General features: G+C 46.9%; 1 protein-coding gene across 3 annotated transcripts in view; it reads left to right on the forward strand.

The window, feature by feature from the left end:
* Prickle1 (prickle planar cell polarity protein 1) overlaps positions 1 to 18,386 on the forward strand; it is a 92,744-nt gene that overhangs the window by 71,032 nt on the left and 3,326 nt on the right. For 2 of the 3 annotated variants that reach the window (XM_041672327.1, XM_041672330.1), the window contains exons 2-7: positions 9,475 to 9,660; positions 11,265 to 11,378; positions 12,095 to 12,232; positions 12,748 to 12,951; positions 15,528 to 15,714; positions 16,947 to 17,810. In XM_041672327.1, the coding sequence (XP_041528261.1) occupies positions 9,529 to 9,660; positions 11,265 to 11,378; positions 12,095 to 12,232; positions 12,748 to 12,951; positions 15,528 to 15,714; positions 16,947 to 17,810 (1,639 nt within the window). In that variant the 5' untranslated portion in view covers positions 9,475 to 9,528. Of the gene's footprint in view, positions 1 to 1,353; positions 1,774 to 9,474; positions 9,661 to 11,264; positions 11,379 to 12,094; positions 12,233 to 12,747; positions 12,952 to 15,527; positions 15,715 to 16,946; positions 17,811 to 18,386 lie in introns of those variants that run through there. The other variant, XM_041672328.1, reaches the window with a different exon arrangement.

The following is an 18,386-nucleotide window of genomic DNA, read 5'->3' on the forward strand; positions in this document are numbered from 1 at the left end:
AACAGGGAAAGAGGTTTCCCACAAATTCCCGTGCCCTCGGGCAGGGGTACTCTTTTGGGAATCATCTGGAAAACTTGAATCCATTTGAATTGCAAATAATAATTTGTGATATCTGAACTATTGTTCCCAAACTAGTCTAACAACAGAGCCAGGACTTTTTGGGTTCTGTCACTTTAAAAAAAAAAAAGTAGCAACTTAAAAAAAAAAACTCAGCTTGTCATCCGCTGCCTCGTTCAGCAGCAGAGATAACAGAATTTGGCCACACAATTATTTACTCGAGGGATCGATCTATTTATGGCAACCTGTGTATTTTTAAATCGCAGCTACAATAGGCTATTGTTCTCCATATAAATAAATAAATGCTGCAGAATCGCCATCCTGGGTTTAAAGTAGAAACTGTTGCTCTTCACGGTACGCGTATTGCTGGCCTTGCCCCCACCTGATAAGGCTCTTGTCCGGATTAAAGCTTGTAGCTCAGGAGAATCGTGGACGTCCGCTGTTCACTAGTTACTAATGATCACTACCAATTCTCATTGCTTTCTGGGCTCTCTTTGAGGTCCGGTTTTTGCTTCTGAGCCTTTTCCGCAGACAGCTGAAGCCAAATTCCTTTCTTAGAGCCCCTAAAAATAGTACAGAAATAAGATTAACATGAACGTGCGTGGGGTGTCTTCTTGTGGTTCAAGGATGATAGTTAAAAACCCTTACTAGTTACTTAAGTGCCGCGTGTGCCTGACTCCTTTTGCTTTTGCTGTTATTTACTGCTAAAAAAAATAAAGTAAAATAAATCTCCGGTTCTAAGCCGCAGGAATTGCTTTCATTTAAATGCAAGGAAGTCTTAAGCGGAGAGAATTCGTATGTTAATGAGCCCTTCGGAGTGAGAACTGGGTTAAATGCGCCATTTGCTGGCATTGTTATGGACAGCGTGGAGATGATTTGTGTAAGAGGGAGCCCTGTGGGGCTGGGGGTGTAGCGCCGAGGCGGAGTGCCTGCCCAGCGTGTGGAGTCCTGAGTTCGAGGCTCAGCACCGCCCCCTCGCGCGCTGGCCCGCGCCTGTGGCCGCGCGTGCACCTGCGGGCGGGGGAAGTTTACAGAAGCTCTCCTGGGCGTCTGCAGCGCGCGAGTCACAGTTCTGGGCGGCGGGGAATGGAGCGCGACTGGCGGCGGTGCTCCCGCATCTGGGTAACTTTCCTAGGAATGCCGTACGGGCGGGCGGGCCCCGGTGGACACCTGCCAGGGGACAGTTAGTGTGACAGTTCCTGGAAAGCAGGCGGCGCGACCGGCTGTCCTGAGCCGGAGCCGAGCTGGGGGTGGAGCGCGGAGCGACAACGAACGCTGCGAGCCTGTGCGCGGGGACCGGGTCCGGGTGCCGGGAGTGCAGGTGCGCGGCGCTGGCTGGGTGCGAGCGCGGGGCAGGGACAGCGGGGACAGGACCGCGGGGACACGATCGCCGACGTGGGCGCTGGCCTCCTCGGTGCAGCCGGGACGCGGGGCAGACCGGGACGAGGCTCCCCCTTGCGGCCAGAGCCGCCACCGCCGCTTGCCTGGGCGCAGGGCCGAGCCTGCTCCGGGGGTCTGGGTGGCCCCGCAGCCCTCACCGCCGCAGTGTCCCCGAAGACGGTGACATCCTTCCTCCTAGCCCGTCTAGAAAGACTCACGTTAATCCGTATGCGGATAAAGCAGGCGGTGTGTGGAATGGAGTTTGTTTTCCCAACTCGGAGTCTTGTCGCATACTTAAGGAAGTGTTTTCTCGGGAAACGGCGTTTCACGAGAGCTGTAAGTTTCACAAAGGGGATGTTGTTCTGGAGCCAACAGGTGACGGGGTGAAACCTGAGTCTGTGTGTATATTGGAGTCAGGTCTGGCCGCCGTTTCCTTAGGCCGCGGCCGAAAATAGAGATTAAAAAAAATCAGTAAGACATTGACGGGAACATAGTTTTGAGAAAATGTGTCTCCCGCTGTGGAAAATGATGGTCTTGGTAGACATGGCTTTGCGTGATTCGTCACAGGCCATAGCATGCGAGCGTAGATCTCTCCAGAAATCTCTGGCAAAGCACCATGCCTTGTCATGGGATTTCCTCCTTTTGTTAAGCAGCCTCTTACTGTCCTGGAATGTGTGTGTGTGTGTGTGTGTGTGTGAAGTTAGGATGCTGTCGAAGAGGTCCGCAGCCTCTTACTGTCCTGGAATGTGTGTGTGTGTGTGTGTGTGTGTGTGTGTGAAGTTAGGATGCTGTCGAAGAGGTCCGCCAGTCTCTCTTGGAAAAAACTGGATAGTGTTTTGGCAATTGGTGGCACATAGCAGCTGGGAAAAAAAAATGGGCAAGCTGGGTGGAGGTTTACCTGGAAAATACCCAATGGCAAATGCCCAAATGCCACCAATGGCTAGTGTTGGGGGTGCTTTTGGTAAAGAAAAACTGCATTAACATCCTCCTGATAGCTGGGTGATGCCTGTTCTTCCACCACAAATGAAGCCGACTTGGGTTCTGGGAGCAGTGACTTTTGTCTCTAGTAGGCCACAGGGGTGTGTGGAAACTTTGAAGAAATTATAGTCGCGTGTGTGTTTATTGGGAAATTCAAACTTTGATTCCAATGCTTTTGCTCACTCTGGGTTCATTTTAAGTTAAGGACGTCATAAATGGAAATGTGTATATCCATAAAGCTGTCTAATTTGTGTTCTGAGACCAGACGTGTGCAGGCTTCTGTACCACCAGATTTGTGCTTGATTACACTTAGTTGACCTAAATGTGTTAACCTCTTAGAATCAGAGCAATTTGGAGTAAGGAACCTGGAATGGCCTTTGTGCTCTAAGGCCTTGCTAACAAACAGATTAGCTCTTCAAGTTTGTGGCTTGCAAGGTGGCACTTAGCAGTGGGGGACACCTAGGGAGCTTTAGCCCAAATGACTGTACAAATCACTGTCTGTCCAGGTGATCAAAGGGCTTCATAAGGACTCTCCAGAACTACGATAATCCTCACGTAGTGGTTGGCATGGAGCTTTATTGGGAAGTATGGACACTGAAGGTTAGGGTCTTAGACTTCATGGAAGATTGACAGTTGTTTTAAAGATTTACTTGTTTTATTTTATGTGGGGGTGTGGAGGGGGGTGCCTGGCTGCATGTATCTGTGCACCACGTGCATACATGGTGCTATGGATCCCCTGGAACTGGAATTACAGACAGTTGTGAGTTGCTATGTGGGTGCTGGGAATTGAACCCTGGTCCGCTCCTGTGCTCATAACACTGAGCCATCTCTCCAGCTCCCTGACAGTTGTTTTAGATCTGCATAATTTTGAAGTGATTTGGTGAGTTGGTCCAAGAATATGATGACTGGCAGGGGCCAGGGCAGAGGTGACAGAATTCGGTGCCTTCTGCAGGAACCGAATCCCTGGGACCCTCTCGTCCCTTCTGAGTTGCGCTCCCATCTCCCAGCTATAGGATCTCAAAACTCTAGGTTCATTCTCCCTTTCCTGCTAGTTTGTTTACTTTCTTCTCCCAAGCCACCCTTGGAGGCTTCCTTAGGAAGTAGGTACCCCTCCCAGGCTTCTTCTCCTCTTTCCTAGTCATAATTTTCAATGTCTGTCTTCTTGGAAGGCCAGAAACATTCTTCTGACATTTCCCATCAATAGTGTCTAGGCTCCAGCCTGGCAGGTCCAGTTCTTAACAGCCTGATCAGGTACCGTTCTCTGGGAGAAGCTGTCTTTTAGGGAAACTGCTTTCTCCACTGCTGCTTCTGGAACTTTATACACTGTTGCCGACTTAGAACAATCCAGTCCCTGTGATCCTCTTCCCCCACCCTGCCACAGCTCTCTAAAGCAGCAGTTCCCAACCTGTGAGTCCAGACCCCACAGGGGTTTCTATATCAGATATTTAAATTACGGTTCGTAACAATAGCAAAATTTCAGTTATGAAGTAGCAATGAGATAATTTTTTGGTTGGGGGTCACCACAACATGAGGAACTGTATTAAAGGGTCACAGCATTAGGAAGGGCAAGAACCACTGACTTTAGAAGCAAAAAGAAAGGCTGATTTTTACATCTCAGGGTCAGTCAGGATACTAACCCTTAGCTGTCCTATGCAGAATGAAAAAATAAAGTGACTTCTAATGGCCAAACTACCAGAGGAAGAAAAAAAAAAAAAAGCAAAGCTGCTCTCTGGCTTGGTTGACTGACACCCTCACACCTGACTGCCATCAGCAACAATGCCTGTGCTGATAGAGGAATACACTGTAGTGCAGACAAGTTGTACCATTTGCGGGTGTGGGGGGATGGAAGGAGCTCCAGACAGGGTTTCTCTGCACAGCCCTGGATGAATTTGTTCTTCCAAGCTTTGCCCAGCTTACAGAATATTGAAGGCAGCAGCTTTTAAAGATTTCAGCGTTGTTGACCGTGGATAAAAGGATAAGGTTACTTAACAACAGACAGCCTTAGTGGAAGTGAGCCAGGCATTGTGGGCAGATGCCTTTAACCCCAGCCAGCACTCAGGAGCCAGAGGCAGGTGGATTTCTGTGGGTTTGAGGTCAGTCCTGGTCTACAGAGTGAGTTCCAGGACAGCCAGAGCTACATAGTGAGACCCTGACTTGAAAACAGCAAGAAAAAGAAAAGAAACAAACAAAACCCATGTCAGCAGGGAGGAAAACACCTGCAGAAAGTCTGACAGCAGACCGCTGGGCTAGAGCTCCTGTGTACACCCCGGTCTGCACATATTCCTGGTGAACAGACCGCTGGGCTCAAGCTCCTGTGTACACCCCGGTCTGCACATATTCCCGGTGAACAGACCGCTGGGCTCGAGCTCCTGTGTACACCCCGGTCTGCACATATTCCCGGGGAACAGTGGGTTTCTAGGTCACCCAGCTGGATTCTGTCTCCCTTGCTGGAATTCTGAAGCTTGTGCACTTTTCTCTGTGAAAACAAGTGGCCAGCCACAGGCTCAATCCTGTAATTTACACACAGGCCGCCACTACAGAAATGTGTGTGTATACACACACACACATATATGATATATATCATATATATAACACATATAACAGACCTTGGACCGTTCCTATTACATGGGCTACACTTACTTAAAATTCCGGCTCCCAGTGGAATGTCACTTGTCTCCCTTTTAAATTTTGTTTTGAAAATTTTTATGTGTATGGGTGTTTTGCCTGCATGTATGTCCATATACCACGTCTGTGCCTGGTTCCCATGGAAGCCAGGAGAAAACATCGGGTTCTCTGGGACTGGAGTTACAAGACTGTTGTGAGCCACCATGTGGGTGCTGGTAATTGAACATGGGTCCTTTGGAAGGGTAACAGGTGCTTTTACCACTGAGCCATCTCTTTAGCCCCAGTTGCTACCTCATTGATGTTACCCCCCACACACACACACACAGCCCCCCCAGCCCACCTTTAATCATAAGAATGGGCGAATGGAATGGATAAATCAAGAAAGAAAAGACCCCTACATCGATCACTGAGTGAATGAGGTCATACTCTGATTTGGGGACAGATGCCCTTCATATCTAAGACTGTGTATAGGTGTTGTCCAACCTGTTCCGTAGACAGCACACATGCTCTGTGTGTGCTCATGACACATATCATGTCCAGGATTAGTGTGGGAACTGGAGAAGCTGCCTCCAAGGCTGCTGGAAGTGGCGACCAGTAATTTCTCAAAATCTTTTGCCCTTAAGAGGCTAGAACCCTCCCGAGTTCTAAATTAAAAGTAAAATCCAGCCAGGCGGTGGTGGCACACGCTTTTAATCCCAGCACTCGGGAGGCAGAAGCAGGCGGATCTCTGTGAGTTCGAGACCAGCCTGGTCTACAAGAGCTAGTTCCAGGACAGGCTCCAAAACCACAGAGAAACCCTGTCTCTATAAAACAAAACAAACAAAAAAAAAAAAAAAAAAAAAAAAAAAAAGTAAAATCCAGGGGTCAGCACCCTGTCTTCTTTTGTCATTAGCATGTTCCTATTCCAAATGTCCCCCATCAGCTTCAAGAAAGTCTTCTCGGGCTGGAGAGATGGCTCAGTGGTTAAGAGCATTGCCTGCTCTTCCAAAGGTCCTGAGTTCAATTCCCAGCAACCACATGGTGGCTCACAACCATCTGTAAAGAGGTCTGGCGCCCTCTTCTGGCCTTCAGGCATACAGACAGAATATTGTATACATAATAAATAAATAATTAAAAAAAAAAAAAAAAAAGAAAGTCTTCTCAGTCATGGCTAAAGGAACTGCCTCTTGTGGTACCCTGCAGTAGTAACTTTGATGGTGTGTACTCAGAGAGTTCCTTCTTGGTTGCAGAGTCTTTTGTAGCCTTAAAAGTGTCTTTCCAAGGAAAGCTTTGGTGTGTGTGCCAGCCGGAAGGGAGTCAGATTCCCCTAGAGCTGAAGGGACAGGCGGTTGTGGGAACCGAACTCTTGAGAAACAGAGCAAGTGTTCTTAACCATTGAGTCGTACCCCCATTTGCTGCTTAAAATACCCCACGTCTCGGGGTATTTGATGACTCATGAGGGGATCCAGAATTTCAGAACTCAGTTTCCCCAACACTGAACACCAGATCCTTCACCCGGACTATCACTCTTACCTCCTGGGTCAGATGTTCTCTTGACACTTATACGATGATTGAAAAGTCATACATCTTCAGGCTGCGAGTGTGGTTCTTTTTAAATGGTGAGAGTAGCTAGCTAGTCTTCAAGAAAGAGGAGGCGAGAAAAGACAAAGGACGGGCGTGGAACTGTTAACACTTTCTGACTTAAGTTGTGTGGAATACCACCATGATGACCCCTTTAAAATATACCAACTCTAGGCAGAGGCAGGCAGATCTCTGGGTTCGAGGCCAGCCTGGTCTGCAGAGCAAGTTCCAGGGCAGCTAGGGCTATACAGAGAAACCCTGTCTTGAAAGACAAAAAAATTAAAAAAAAAAAAAAGAAAAGAAAAGAAGTATACCAGCTCTTCCAGCCTCCTGCTTGTTTCTCACCCACATGGGTCTGCTCCTAAGGCTCCCTAACTCCATGCCCCTGGACATCAGGCCGTGAGGCTCAGCATGTGTTGAGTGAGACACACCACCCGTCTCACACTGCTTCATCCTGTACTTAAATATTGTAATGCCAACGGTAGCAGGTAAGCTGGCTACCCTGCTGATCAAACCCAAAGCCACACTTTGGATGAAAACAACTCCTGTTTTCCCACGATAGCTGAACTCTTTCTATTGCCAGAAACTAAGTCTTCAGTGAAGTTGGCTGAGAGGCTGGAATGAACCTCTGAGAGTTGGAGGTTTAAGAAGTGGCCAGTTCATCCAAGCAACTAGGGGGCGTGGTGACATTTCACAGAGACCGCCTCCATCAGGATGGTGACTCAGCCCACATTTTCAGAGCGCACAGCTGTATAAGGGGATTCAGATCTTCGGCATTTTACATCGTGGGGCAAGTTTAGAAAAACATGGTTTGACATAATTTATAGTGTCCTTTATTTTCTCCTTTTAAGAAAGAGTAACATTTAATTTTCAGGTTCTTTTTAACCTGTATATTTTCTGTTATTCCCACCCTAGCCCGCCCACCCCCAGCCAGGTCTGACAACAGATAAATGCTCCTATTTCAAAATTTCAGCTAAATTGCTTTGGGAGTGCCAGTCCTGGAGGGAAACTGTGAGTTACAAACCGAAGCCTTCAGCTCTAGTCCTCTTTCTTTGCCACATGGAGGGGGTTCTTTTGAGGCAAAAGAAAAAGATCCAAGACAGCTCCTGACTTTCATTAGCATGTTCCCTTTTATTGCTGGGAAGAGGGGGAACGGATGAATGCCCCTCTGTTTGGAGAGCCCGCCTAAGACGAATGGTCTGCACCTGTGGGAAATGACTGGGTCAGGATGGTGGTGTCGGAAAGGGGGCCGCCCTCCCCTGTGTTGGGGTGGATGAAGGCCACTAGCTGGGGCAGCATCTGCTGACTCAGGATTTCTCCTGCAGGAATGGTAGGAGCCAGGAGGCAGGTGCTGCTCAAAGTGTCGAGTTTAAAGTGACCGTGCTTTATGAAAGGAAGACGACATTTGGATGGCCACGTATTTTAACAAGTGCTTCTCCCCGCTCTCCTCAGCACTAAGCGTTGAGAGAGTTGCTGAAACATGACTTCGTCTCAGGCTGGGGCTGTTTAGGATTGCAGCCTTTACCTCAAAGATAAGCAAATGAGAACATTTATTAAGTCAGAAGAATTCTTGAGGTCTGACTTCGGCTTTAGTCCTTACACCAGCTGTTCGCTACCCTTGAGCCCCCTTTTGTCTAAAGTGACTGGATTGGACTAGTCACAATTTTCTTTCTATTTTTTGATATGTAAATGTATATATAAAATCAAAATATACACAACTTGCTTTATATATTTTGACATATAAATTTATAAAATCAAAATATAGGGGGCTGGAGAGATGGCTCAGTGGTTAAGAGCACTAGCTGCTCTTCCAAAGGTCCGGAGTTCAATTCCCAGCAACCATATGGTGGCTCACAACCATCTGTAACAAGATCTGGCGCCCTCTTCTGGCTTGCGGGCATACATGGAGGCAGAATGTTGTATACATAATAAATAAATCTTTAAAAAAAATAAATAAAATAAAATCAAAATATATAAAGGAAATTGGCTTTGCGAGGGCTCTTGTTTTCTTTAGAGCCTGTGTGAGGATGATTAGAAGACAAAGAGACAATCCACGGGGCTGGCAAAGCTGACATCCCAGAGTCAGGATTACTGTCTTGACACCTTCATTGTCCTTTTTCTGTGGCGGCTTTTTATTCAGAGATTTAACAGCTCACACTGACTAAGAGTGGGCTGGTTGAAATGCATTAACTCAATAAACGTTGCCTAACTTTTCAGAAAAATGTTAGTTGATAATGCGATTTAACATCAAGTCACCCAGCTGGACTTGGTTGTGGCATGGACTGTCTTGTGTATTCCTTTACTGTTTGTGGAGGGAGTTCCCTGAATACCTTCTTGACCTGAGCCCTTTCTAATCCCCGTGTAAATCAGGTTTGGTCCAGGGACTAGACGTGTCCAATGTGCGGTTTGTCCCAGGGGCTCCACTGAGCAGTCAGCACTGCCTGCGATGGAAGACTTGCTCAGGAAATATGGGGAGCTAGCAGCGAGCATCGCGGCAGCCATCTTCCTGGGTAGCTGATGGTGGGTGAGGCAGAGAGCCCAGTTCCCGTCTTTGTAAACTCTGAAGACCTCACAGGATTTCACCTGTGGGGAAAGTAGCGCACAGAGCGGTTTCCTTGAGTACTTGTCAAATAAATCATGATCAGGAATCACCTGTTAAAGGCGACCCAGAACTCTAGCATGGTGGCCTTTCTTCTTTGATCCTGAGCTGGTTAAGGAGGATCACTTCCTCATTGTTTGAGTGGTACTGGGGCTTGCAGGTGACTCCAGGCATTTGATCCCTTTCTCTGGGCGCATCCACATGGACACAGATATTAAGTAGACGGTCTCGGAAGAGTGGAGGTTTTACATTCGTTTCTCCTGTGTCATCCACAGCAGCCACTGGTGAATGTCCTGTGACGGAGAAGCCAGGCTTTGAACCTCATTATTATGCCTTTGGAGATGGAGCCCAAAATGAGCAAACTGGCCTTCGGGTGCCAGAGAAGTTCCACGTCAGATGATGATTCTGGCTGTGCGCTGGAAGAGTATGCCTGGGTCCCACCAGGCCTCAGGCCTGAGCAGGTAAGGAGTCCACTCTTTGATTGGCTTTCCAGGAACTTCCACTGTTTTTCCAAGTATGGATCTTCACTCTCCCTCAGCTGGATTTGCTTTCCAAGGTTCTCTTTGGCTTCTTAGTGGGAACTCGTGGATCCTGTGGCCCCATGGCCGCACTCAGCTCCTGCTGTAATTAATAAAATGCCGGGTACCACGGGTGTGCTTCTTAGTGCTCTTGTGAGTCCCTCTTCAGGGAGGAAGAGGAACTTACCTGACTTGGATGGTTTGGGTTTTTTTTTTTGTTTGTTTGTTTTCTTTTCTTTTCTTTTTTTTTTTTTTTGATGGTCAGGGGAGCAGGGGCAGGGTGTGTCTTTTGAAACAGGGTCTCCCTGTGTAGTCCTGGCTGCCCTCCAACTTGCAGAGATCTGCCTTTTTCTGCCTCCCAAGTGCTGATGAAAGGCGTGTGCCAGTATGCCTGGCTCTTATATATCTCAGAACTTCAGTAGAAACAGAAGGAAATAAAAGGGCCACCTCCCAGCCAGGTCTGTGTAGTTCTCCTCTGTGGAAGAGGGATGCAGTGTTGCCACTAAGTCTGGCCTTCCATGAGTGCAGCGGAGGCTGGGAAAGCACTAGCGTGGCGCTTCCTTTGCGTCGCTGTTTGAGGACGATGGGGACAGTGTCTGCCTATTTTCATTTCCCAGTATCCTTATGATGACGATATCACAAATTGTTGGTGGGTCTTAGGCAGGCAAAGTTGTCCTTCAGAACAGAAGACCACAGACTCGCATCTGGTTGTCCAGTTACCTTTCTTGGAAGGTGGGAGGGAACCCCTTTGAGATAAGGCATCCTTATACATTCAAGACCCGGTGTATAAGTAGCGACTAGTAATAGTAGGGTATCAGCAAAGCTTCTAGAGCCCACACAGGAAGCAAAGGTGTGCTGGCATAGCCGTTGGGGAAGTGGAATTTTGAGAGACTCCCTTACATCCTAGATGGTGTTTGTTGAACCATTGCTAGCAGACGGCCCCCAGGTCCTTTAGGTCTTCTTGAATCCCTTTGATTCCACCTCAGCATTGCAGCATCCTTTGTGGCCTTCACCAAGGGATTTCCTAAAAGACAATAGAGACATGAAAATGATGTCCCCTTTCAAAGTGAGCTGAGACCCGCTCAGCATGCTGCGTACTGCAGATAACACCCATCCAAACCCTGTAAAGTGGATGGCAGAGAGAATCGTAGAATTTAGAGAGAAAATTGAGTCTGTCTGTTTAGAGGCCGGATCTTGGATATTTGTCACAGAATCTCCAAGAATTCACCCAGGACTCTCTCTTGATCCCTCAGCTGACCTTTGCAAGACTGGGGAACAGGAACCGTAAATGCGTGCATTTGATAGCTCGTAATTTATGATGTCCTTAATTGTCACTGCAAATTGCATTCCTGAGGAGCAATTTAGCAGCTGGATGCTAGTTGATGCTAGCAGATGCAGGTTTGCACCACTGCTGAGTTGGCTCAGCTGGTCCCCTCATTAGCTGCAGGGGGGCAGAACCCCCCCCCAAAGGAGGGAGAGGTGAAGACCCGCCCGCTCAGACCTTCCTTTTGTGTATTGATGGCATCCATCCTGTGCTGCCCCCACAGATCCAGCTTTACTTTGCTTGCTTGCCGGAGGACAAGGTCCCTTATGTGAACAGCCCCGGAGAGAAACACCGGATTAAACAGCTTTTGTACCAGTTGCCACCACATGATAACGAGGTAAAGTAACAGGAGGAAAGCTAATTAGTAAGAAGAAAATAAACAGTCAGCGTCCTGGGGCCTTTCCGAAAGCCCAGCTCTTCACTGGCTAGGCCGCTCTTCGGCCTTTCTTAAAAGGTTACCTTACGAACAAGGCTTTTCTTCCTTTTTTTAGAATAGAGAAAAGAGTATCACAGCGGGACTCTTCACACAAGTTGTTCTTGATGGTGTTTTCAGCCACCCAGCAATTATTGGGAGCTTTTCCTTCCATGTGCAGGGCGAGCACTTCAGGGTAGTTCAGGATTGAAGACCCGAGTTCCTGCAGAATGCAGTGGGAAGGAGTGAACGTGGCAATTACCCGGTTTCAACCTTCTGTGGAAGGTGGCATCTTTCTTGCTGCTAAGGACTGCAATCAGTTCACAATTAGAAAATAGTGAGCCATGCCCATTCTGTCAGATAGTGCGTCCCTTTTCTAGAGATTGAGGTCCATTTTACTTTATTTTTTTGAGACGGGGTCTGGATCTCGACATGCAGACCAGGCTGGCTTCGAACTCCTGGAGGTGGACATGTCTCAGCCACATGGGTGCTGGGATTAAAAGCGTGAACCACCACATCCAGCCAAGGGTTTAAGGCAGGGCAGGGCAGGCAGGTGTACTGTTTTCCGTCCTGAAACTCCGGGAAGGAAGACCGGTCACAGCCACCCTGCAAAATACACCTCTGTTCTCTTTCCTGCAAAGGTGCGGTACTGCCAGTCTTTAAGTGAAGAGGAGAAAAAGGAGCTGCAGGTGTTCAGTGCACAGAGGAAGAAAGAAGCGCTGGGAAGAGGAACCATTAAACTCTTGTCCAGAGCTGTGATGCATGCGGCGTGTGAGCAGGTAGCCCCTTCTAGGGCACGCAGAGGGTGGGTGGCAGCCGTGTGGGTGGGGTGAGCAGAGGGTGGCTGATGGGTGGTATGGATGCACACCCTATAAAAACTTCTAGAGAAACAGAATTCCCTAACGGGAATTCTGTCTGCACTGTCTACTGTCTGCACTGCTGACACAACAGGAGTCAGTCTGTTTGAATGACACTGTCCTGCAGGGAGGGACCCTTGTATTTAAAACACAGAGAGATAATGAAGACATTCTAATCCCCTACTAATGATTCTCAGCCCCTACGAAAGCTCTAGAGTGGGAAGCAGCTCAGTCATACTGGACAGAACTAGGAAGAGTGGCTGTGTAGAGGTGTTGGTGTCATTCAATCACCAGCAGTAGACAGAAATTAAAGCTATCCTAAAAACACGAAGAAGAAAAAAAAAAGAAAACCCTTGTAGTTTATTTAAAAGTGGGAAAAACTAAAAATCCAGTAACTTAAACGAAGGGTCATTTTAATTTCCAATCTTTGTTTTTAGTGTGGATTGCAGATGAATGGAGGGGAGGTGGCAGTGTTTGCCTCCCGTGCAGGCCCCGGAGTATGCTGGCATCCGTCCTGCTTTGTCTGCTTCACGTGCAATGAGCTACTGGTCGACCTCATCTATTTCTATCAGGATGGAAAAATTCACTGTGGCAGGCACCATGCAGAACTGCTCAAACCTCGATGCTCAGCCTGTGATGAGGTAAAAAAACAACAACAAAAAAAAAGTTCATCCCTTAACGATGGAAAAAAATAAGCCAACAGCCAACATTCCACTGTTCACAACTAAGCAAAACACATGCCTCGTGCTTTGTTCTTTATGGATATTTTTAAGATAGAGTTGCCCATCCACAATGGAATTCTGTGTAGCCAATAAATAGGGGGCAAGCAGGTGCTTTTTGCTTGTCCATGGATGTCTCCGATGAAATGTAGGGGGGAAAAACACTGCAGAAGAATATGTAGAATACAACCTTTATTTTTTTTTTCAAATATAGGAAAGAAAGAACTCGATATAATGGACATGTTGTATACAGTTAACAAAGGCTAGAAAGACAAACCAAAGTTAGTCAAGGATATAGCATAGGTGGATAACAGTGTAAAAGGAATTTCTTTCTCTTACATTATTATTATTATTATATAGAGATTTTAATTTTTTGAATGGCCTCATAAAGCTAGTCAGGCCTCAAACTTACTCTACTATGTAGCTGAAGTTCAAAACTTTGAATTCCTTATTCTCCTGCCTCCTGTTTCCAAGTGTTGGAATAATAGATACATACCACAATGCCCACCAAACTTTTTATTTTAAAGTAACTTTATTTTTGAAAAGGTTGAAAAGATACTATAGACAGCCCCTATACACCTTTCTCCCTGCTCCCAGATACTAGCTTTCCCATAACCATGCTGTATATGGTGAAAGCAAGAATCACCATTCATGCAGGGGCCATGCCTATACGTATTGGCTTTGGTTAGATTGTTGCCTTTACTTTTTTTCCCCATCAGAGAGTTTATTTTAGGTCGTTGAGGCGGTCATATATCATATAGGAGAAGGACACTACATGGCCCCCTGCAATTAGGGTTCCTCCTTGTGTCTTCTTTGTCTTCCTCAGCCTGGGACAAAGTTTTCAGGTTATACATCCACACATATATTTCTTTAATGAAATATAAAGATTTTAAAGTCCTTAATGTAGAGGCGGCCTCTGTGTCAGACAAAACACTTCTTTCACAACTGTTCACACATCCCCAGCCTCACTGGCTCGGTGTTCACTCCGCAGACACTGGTTTCAGTTAAAACATATGCAGACCAAAATTGACTTGACTGCTAATGTGTGCTTCATTAGATTTCGCCACTAAAATGGTCCTTGGGAACAAACAAAAGTGTAATAAATTCACTTCTACCTCCAAGTTGAAGCAAACACTTAGTTTCCCCTCTCCAACAGTGCCAGTTTGTATTCTTGTAGACAAGTCGTTTTCAGTGAAATGGAAACATGCATGAAGCCAGTATTTATCTGTAGCTATCTATGTAGGCACACATATTACAAACTATTGCATATTTTGTAGTTGACTCTTTCTTTCTTACATGTATGATGAACACCAAGAGTATAAACACAATATAACTAAGTCAGTGGGTCAGGCCCTCTGTGGTAACAAAGCCAAACACTCATTGGGTGTGGTGGCGCATGCCTTTGAGCCCAACACTCAGGAGGCAGAGGCAGGCAGATCTCTTGAGCTTGAGGCCAGCCTGATTTCCAGAGCGAGTTCTAGGACAGCCAGGGCTACCCAGAGAAACCCTGCCCCCCAAAACCAAATAAACAAAGTTATACACTCTTCCAGCCAACACAAAGCAGACACGTAGGAAAGAAGGATGACTTTTTGAAGTTATCGATGATCTGATGAGGATTTAAGTTAACGAGAAATTAGATGTAGAAAGTTAGAGCAATTAAAGAACATACTAGAACAGGTTGACCCTCCAAATCAAAGACCCCCTTCAAATATGAAGCTAATGTTTTCTTTTTCTACTTTGTAAAGGTTCAGAGGTTTACAGTGTAAGGCTTTGGATGCAAACAGGCAAACAAACAAGGACAAATTGGGCCTGGACATTCCCTTGACCAGGAAGAGCTGTGTTTCAGTTGACACTGTCCTGACTTCCAGTAGCTCACATTGGCCCTTCTCATTCTCCACCCCGTCACTCAGCTTTGTCCTGCAAACTCAACTGGTCTCTTATTGCTAAGTTCCAGGAGCAAGAGCTTTTCCATGCTGGGTTTGGTGGCCTCTGGGTACCCTGTGGGTGTGTCAACCTTCTGTTCCACCCCTTCTTACTCCACATGCCATTTCTTCTGCTGTGAGCTTTTTCTCCATTTTCTGCAGCTAGCTGCCTCACTGCCTGCATTTTCTTCTCCTCTCCTCTCTCCTGGGTCTTGTCCAGGCCGCTGTACTTGGCCACCATATACCCCAAGATGCCAGGGGTCATACAGGTGGGCAGACATGAGGTCTGTGCCTTTTCCCACTGCCAGGGCACGGCTATTTTGTAACACCTCACACACACACACTCCTCACCAGATGACCTTGAGGGCTAGGGCCGCCACAAAGGACACCTCCAACAAGAATGTCACCACCAAATGAACCCCTAAGACAGGACCTGCTGCAGGGTGTTTGAGCTCAGGTTCGAGAGCCAATGTCGGCTGTGTAGAGTGGAGGCTTGTCTTGGACATATGCTAATTTGTTTGTTTGTTTGTTTGCATCCTGACCTTCCATTCTGCTGTTCTGTGTTTCTTTTTAAAGATAATCTTCGCTGATGAGTGCACTGAAGCCGAGGGTCGCCACTGGCACATGAAACACTTCTGCTGCCTAGAATGCGAGACGGTCCTGGGGGGGCAGAGGTACATCATGAAGGATGGCCGCCCCTTCTGCTGCGGCTGCTTCGAGTCTCTCTACGCGGAGTACTGTGAAACCTGTGGGGAGCACATTGGTAAGTGTGGCTGCCGCCCACCTCCTGTCTGCCCTGTCACACAGCCGCAGCCGTCGGTGATTATCCACCGTCTTGCTCCTTTGTTAACGTTGGTGTGAAAATTGAGGTATAATTTACATGTATCGGAGCACACGGCACGTCAGTGATTGTCAGATGAATAGGCTGTTCTGATTGTTCATAGCAGCGAACACTGAGCTGATTCTAGGCACGCTCAGTTAAAGTTCCCGTGGGCCTCTGGGGATTCCCCTTTTTCTGGTAGGGTTAGGGGGTAACACCCAGGACCTTGTATATACTAGGAAAGCCCTGGTCACACCATTTTTTTCTCAGTCTATTAACACATCTGTTTCATGTATTTTGGGGTGAAAGCCTTTCATTGAAAATACACTGGCAGCAGCCAGCTCTCAGCCAGCAGCATGTGGTTCACAGTTAAAGCCGATGGCATACTTGTATCTGCATGTGTGTAGAAGCACAAGACAGTGGTTCAACTACATGCCTCAAACATGTTCAACAGCAAAACAAAGCACAGAAATGTAAACATCATGACACTAAACATGTGAAGCTCAGGATACTTGACTATAGCACAGTAAATGAATCCAAAGGGTCCCTTTGTATGGCCTCAGTGGGGAACATGTGTTGGTCAATTTGAATCTTTTTTAATTAATTAATATATAATAAATTAATATACAAATGTTATATATATAATTTATTATAAATACACTTGCCAGGAGAGGGCACCAGATCTCATTACAGATGGTTGTGAGCCACCATGTGGTTGCTGGGAATTGAACTCAGGACCTCTGGAAGAGCAGTCAGTGCTCTTAACCTCTGAGCCATCTGTCCAGCCTTTCAATTTAAATCTTAATGGATCTGCATATCTGTTGATGACCCTGTTTTGGCTATCAATGCTGGGATTACAAATAATCCTTTGAACAGATAAGTTGACAAATACATTATCTACAGATAGGGACGGTGAACAGTATGTGTAACCCACACCTGACAAGATCAAGGCAACATCAAGCCAGATGTGTAGTGCACATCTGGAGTCCTAACACAGAGGCTAAGGCAGGAAGGGGCAAGAACTCAGAGCTAACCCCGGGTTCACAGCTGACCTGGACCGCATAGTGAGATGTTTCCCTAAAAACAAAGCCCAGAGCGTTCCCATCACCCACAAGTTCCCTCCTGTCTACACCTCTCCCCAGCACCTAAGTGTTTTCCTGTCTCTTTTAACACAGGTGTGGACCATGCACAGATGACCTATGATGGGCAACATTGGCATGCCACAGAGGCTTGCTTTTCCTGCGCTCAGTGTAAGGCCTCTTTGCTGGGATGCCCCTTCCTTCCAAAGCAAGGTCAGATTTATTGCTCCAAGACCTGCAGCCTAGGTGAAGACATGCACGCCTCCGATTCTTCCGACTCTGCATTCCAGTCTGCCCGATCCAGGGACTCGAGGAGAAGTGTGCGGATGGGCAGAAGCAGTCGCTCCGCAGACCAGTGCAGACAGTCTCTGCTCCTCTCCCCTGCTCTGAACTACAAGTTCCCCGGTCTTAACGGCAATGCTGATGACACCCTATCTCGGAAGCTGGACGACTTGAGTCTCTCCCGGCAGGGAGCAGGCTTTGCTAATGAGGAGTTCTGGAAAGCCAGAGTCGATCAGGAAGCCTCCGAAGACCCTGAAGAATGGGCCGAACATGAGGATTACATGACACAGCTCCTCCTCAAATTCGGGGATAAAAGCCTCTTCCAGCAGCAGCCCGGTGAGGTGGAGATTAGAGCCAGTGAGCACTGGATGCCTGACAACATGGTCAAAAACAAACCTGAGGTGAAGCCAAATCACCAGGGCCTGGTCAGTAAGAAGTACCAGTCTGATATGTATTGGGCACAGTCCCAGGACGGGCTAGGTGACTCTGCCTACGGTAGTCATCCTGGCCCTGCCAGCAGCCGCAGGCTGCAAGAGCTGGATCTGGACCACGGTGCTGCCGGGTACAACCATGACCAAAGCCAGTGGTATGAAGACTCCCTGGAGTGTCTATCTGACTTGAAGCCAGAACAAAGTGTCCGGGATTCTATGGATTCTTTGGCGTTGTCCAATATCACAGGTATGTCACCCGGGGATTGTGGGGTGTTTGAAAAAGCAGGCGCTGAAAGGTTTATTAACAAGTTACCACCGAGTACCAGTAGGTGGCGTCGTATTTAAAACTCTGGAGGAACAAAGGTGTTTCGTTTAAATGCCACAGGATGTTAGGCAGGTGTGTCTGTGAGGTGAGTACTCAGTGTGATATCCTGAACAGAGAGCCCTTTGATGGGAGGAAACAGATTTGGATATGAACATCTTTGCCTGGATCAGGGGTTAGAGATTCTGTGTTTAGATTATACTATATAACATGCTCAGGCTACTTTTACTGTCTTAAAATTCATAAATTTTTAACTGTTAAAAAAAAAAAATCCTTGGATTGCTCTGTGGGTTGAGATAGCTCAAAAAAAAAAAATCTAAGTGTTTTTTTTTTCCTCATTATAAAATTATGCTTTAGTATTTCCGAGGCAAATTCTTATTATTTATCCCATGCTTTATGTTAAAATGACCCTGACTTGTATAAAGTAGGTATTATTAATTTTAAATAGGAGTAAACGAATTGTTTGACAGCTGAGTGGCTGATGTTACCCAGGATTTGAAG

This window comes from Microtus oregoni, unplaced genomic scaffold (assembly GCF_018167655.1).
Source record: "Microtus oregoni isolate MIOR12 unplaced genomic scaffold, Mior012 000022F_ref0000154, whole genome shotgun sequence".
NCBI lineage: Eukaryota > Metazoa > Chordata > Mammalia > Rodentia > Cricetidae > Microtus > Microtus oregoni.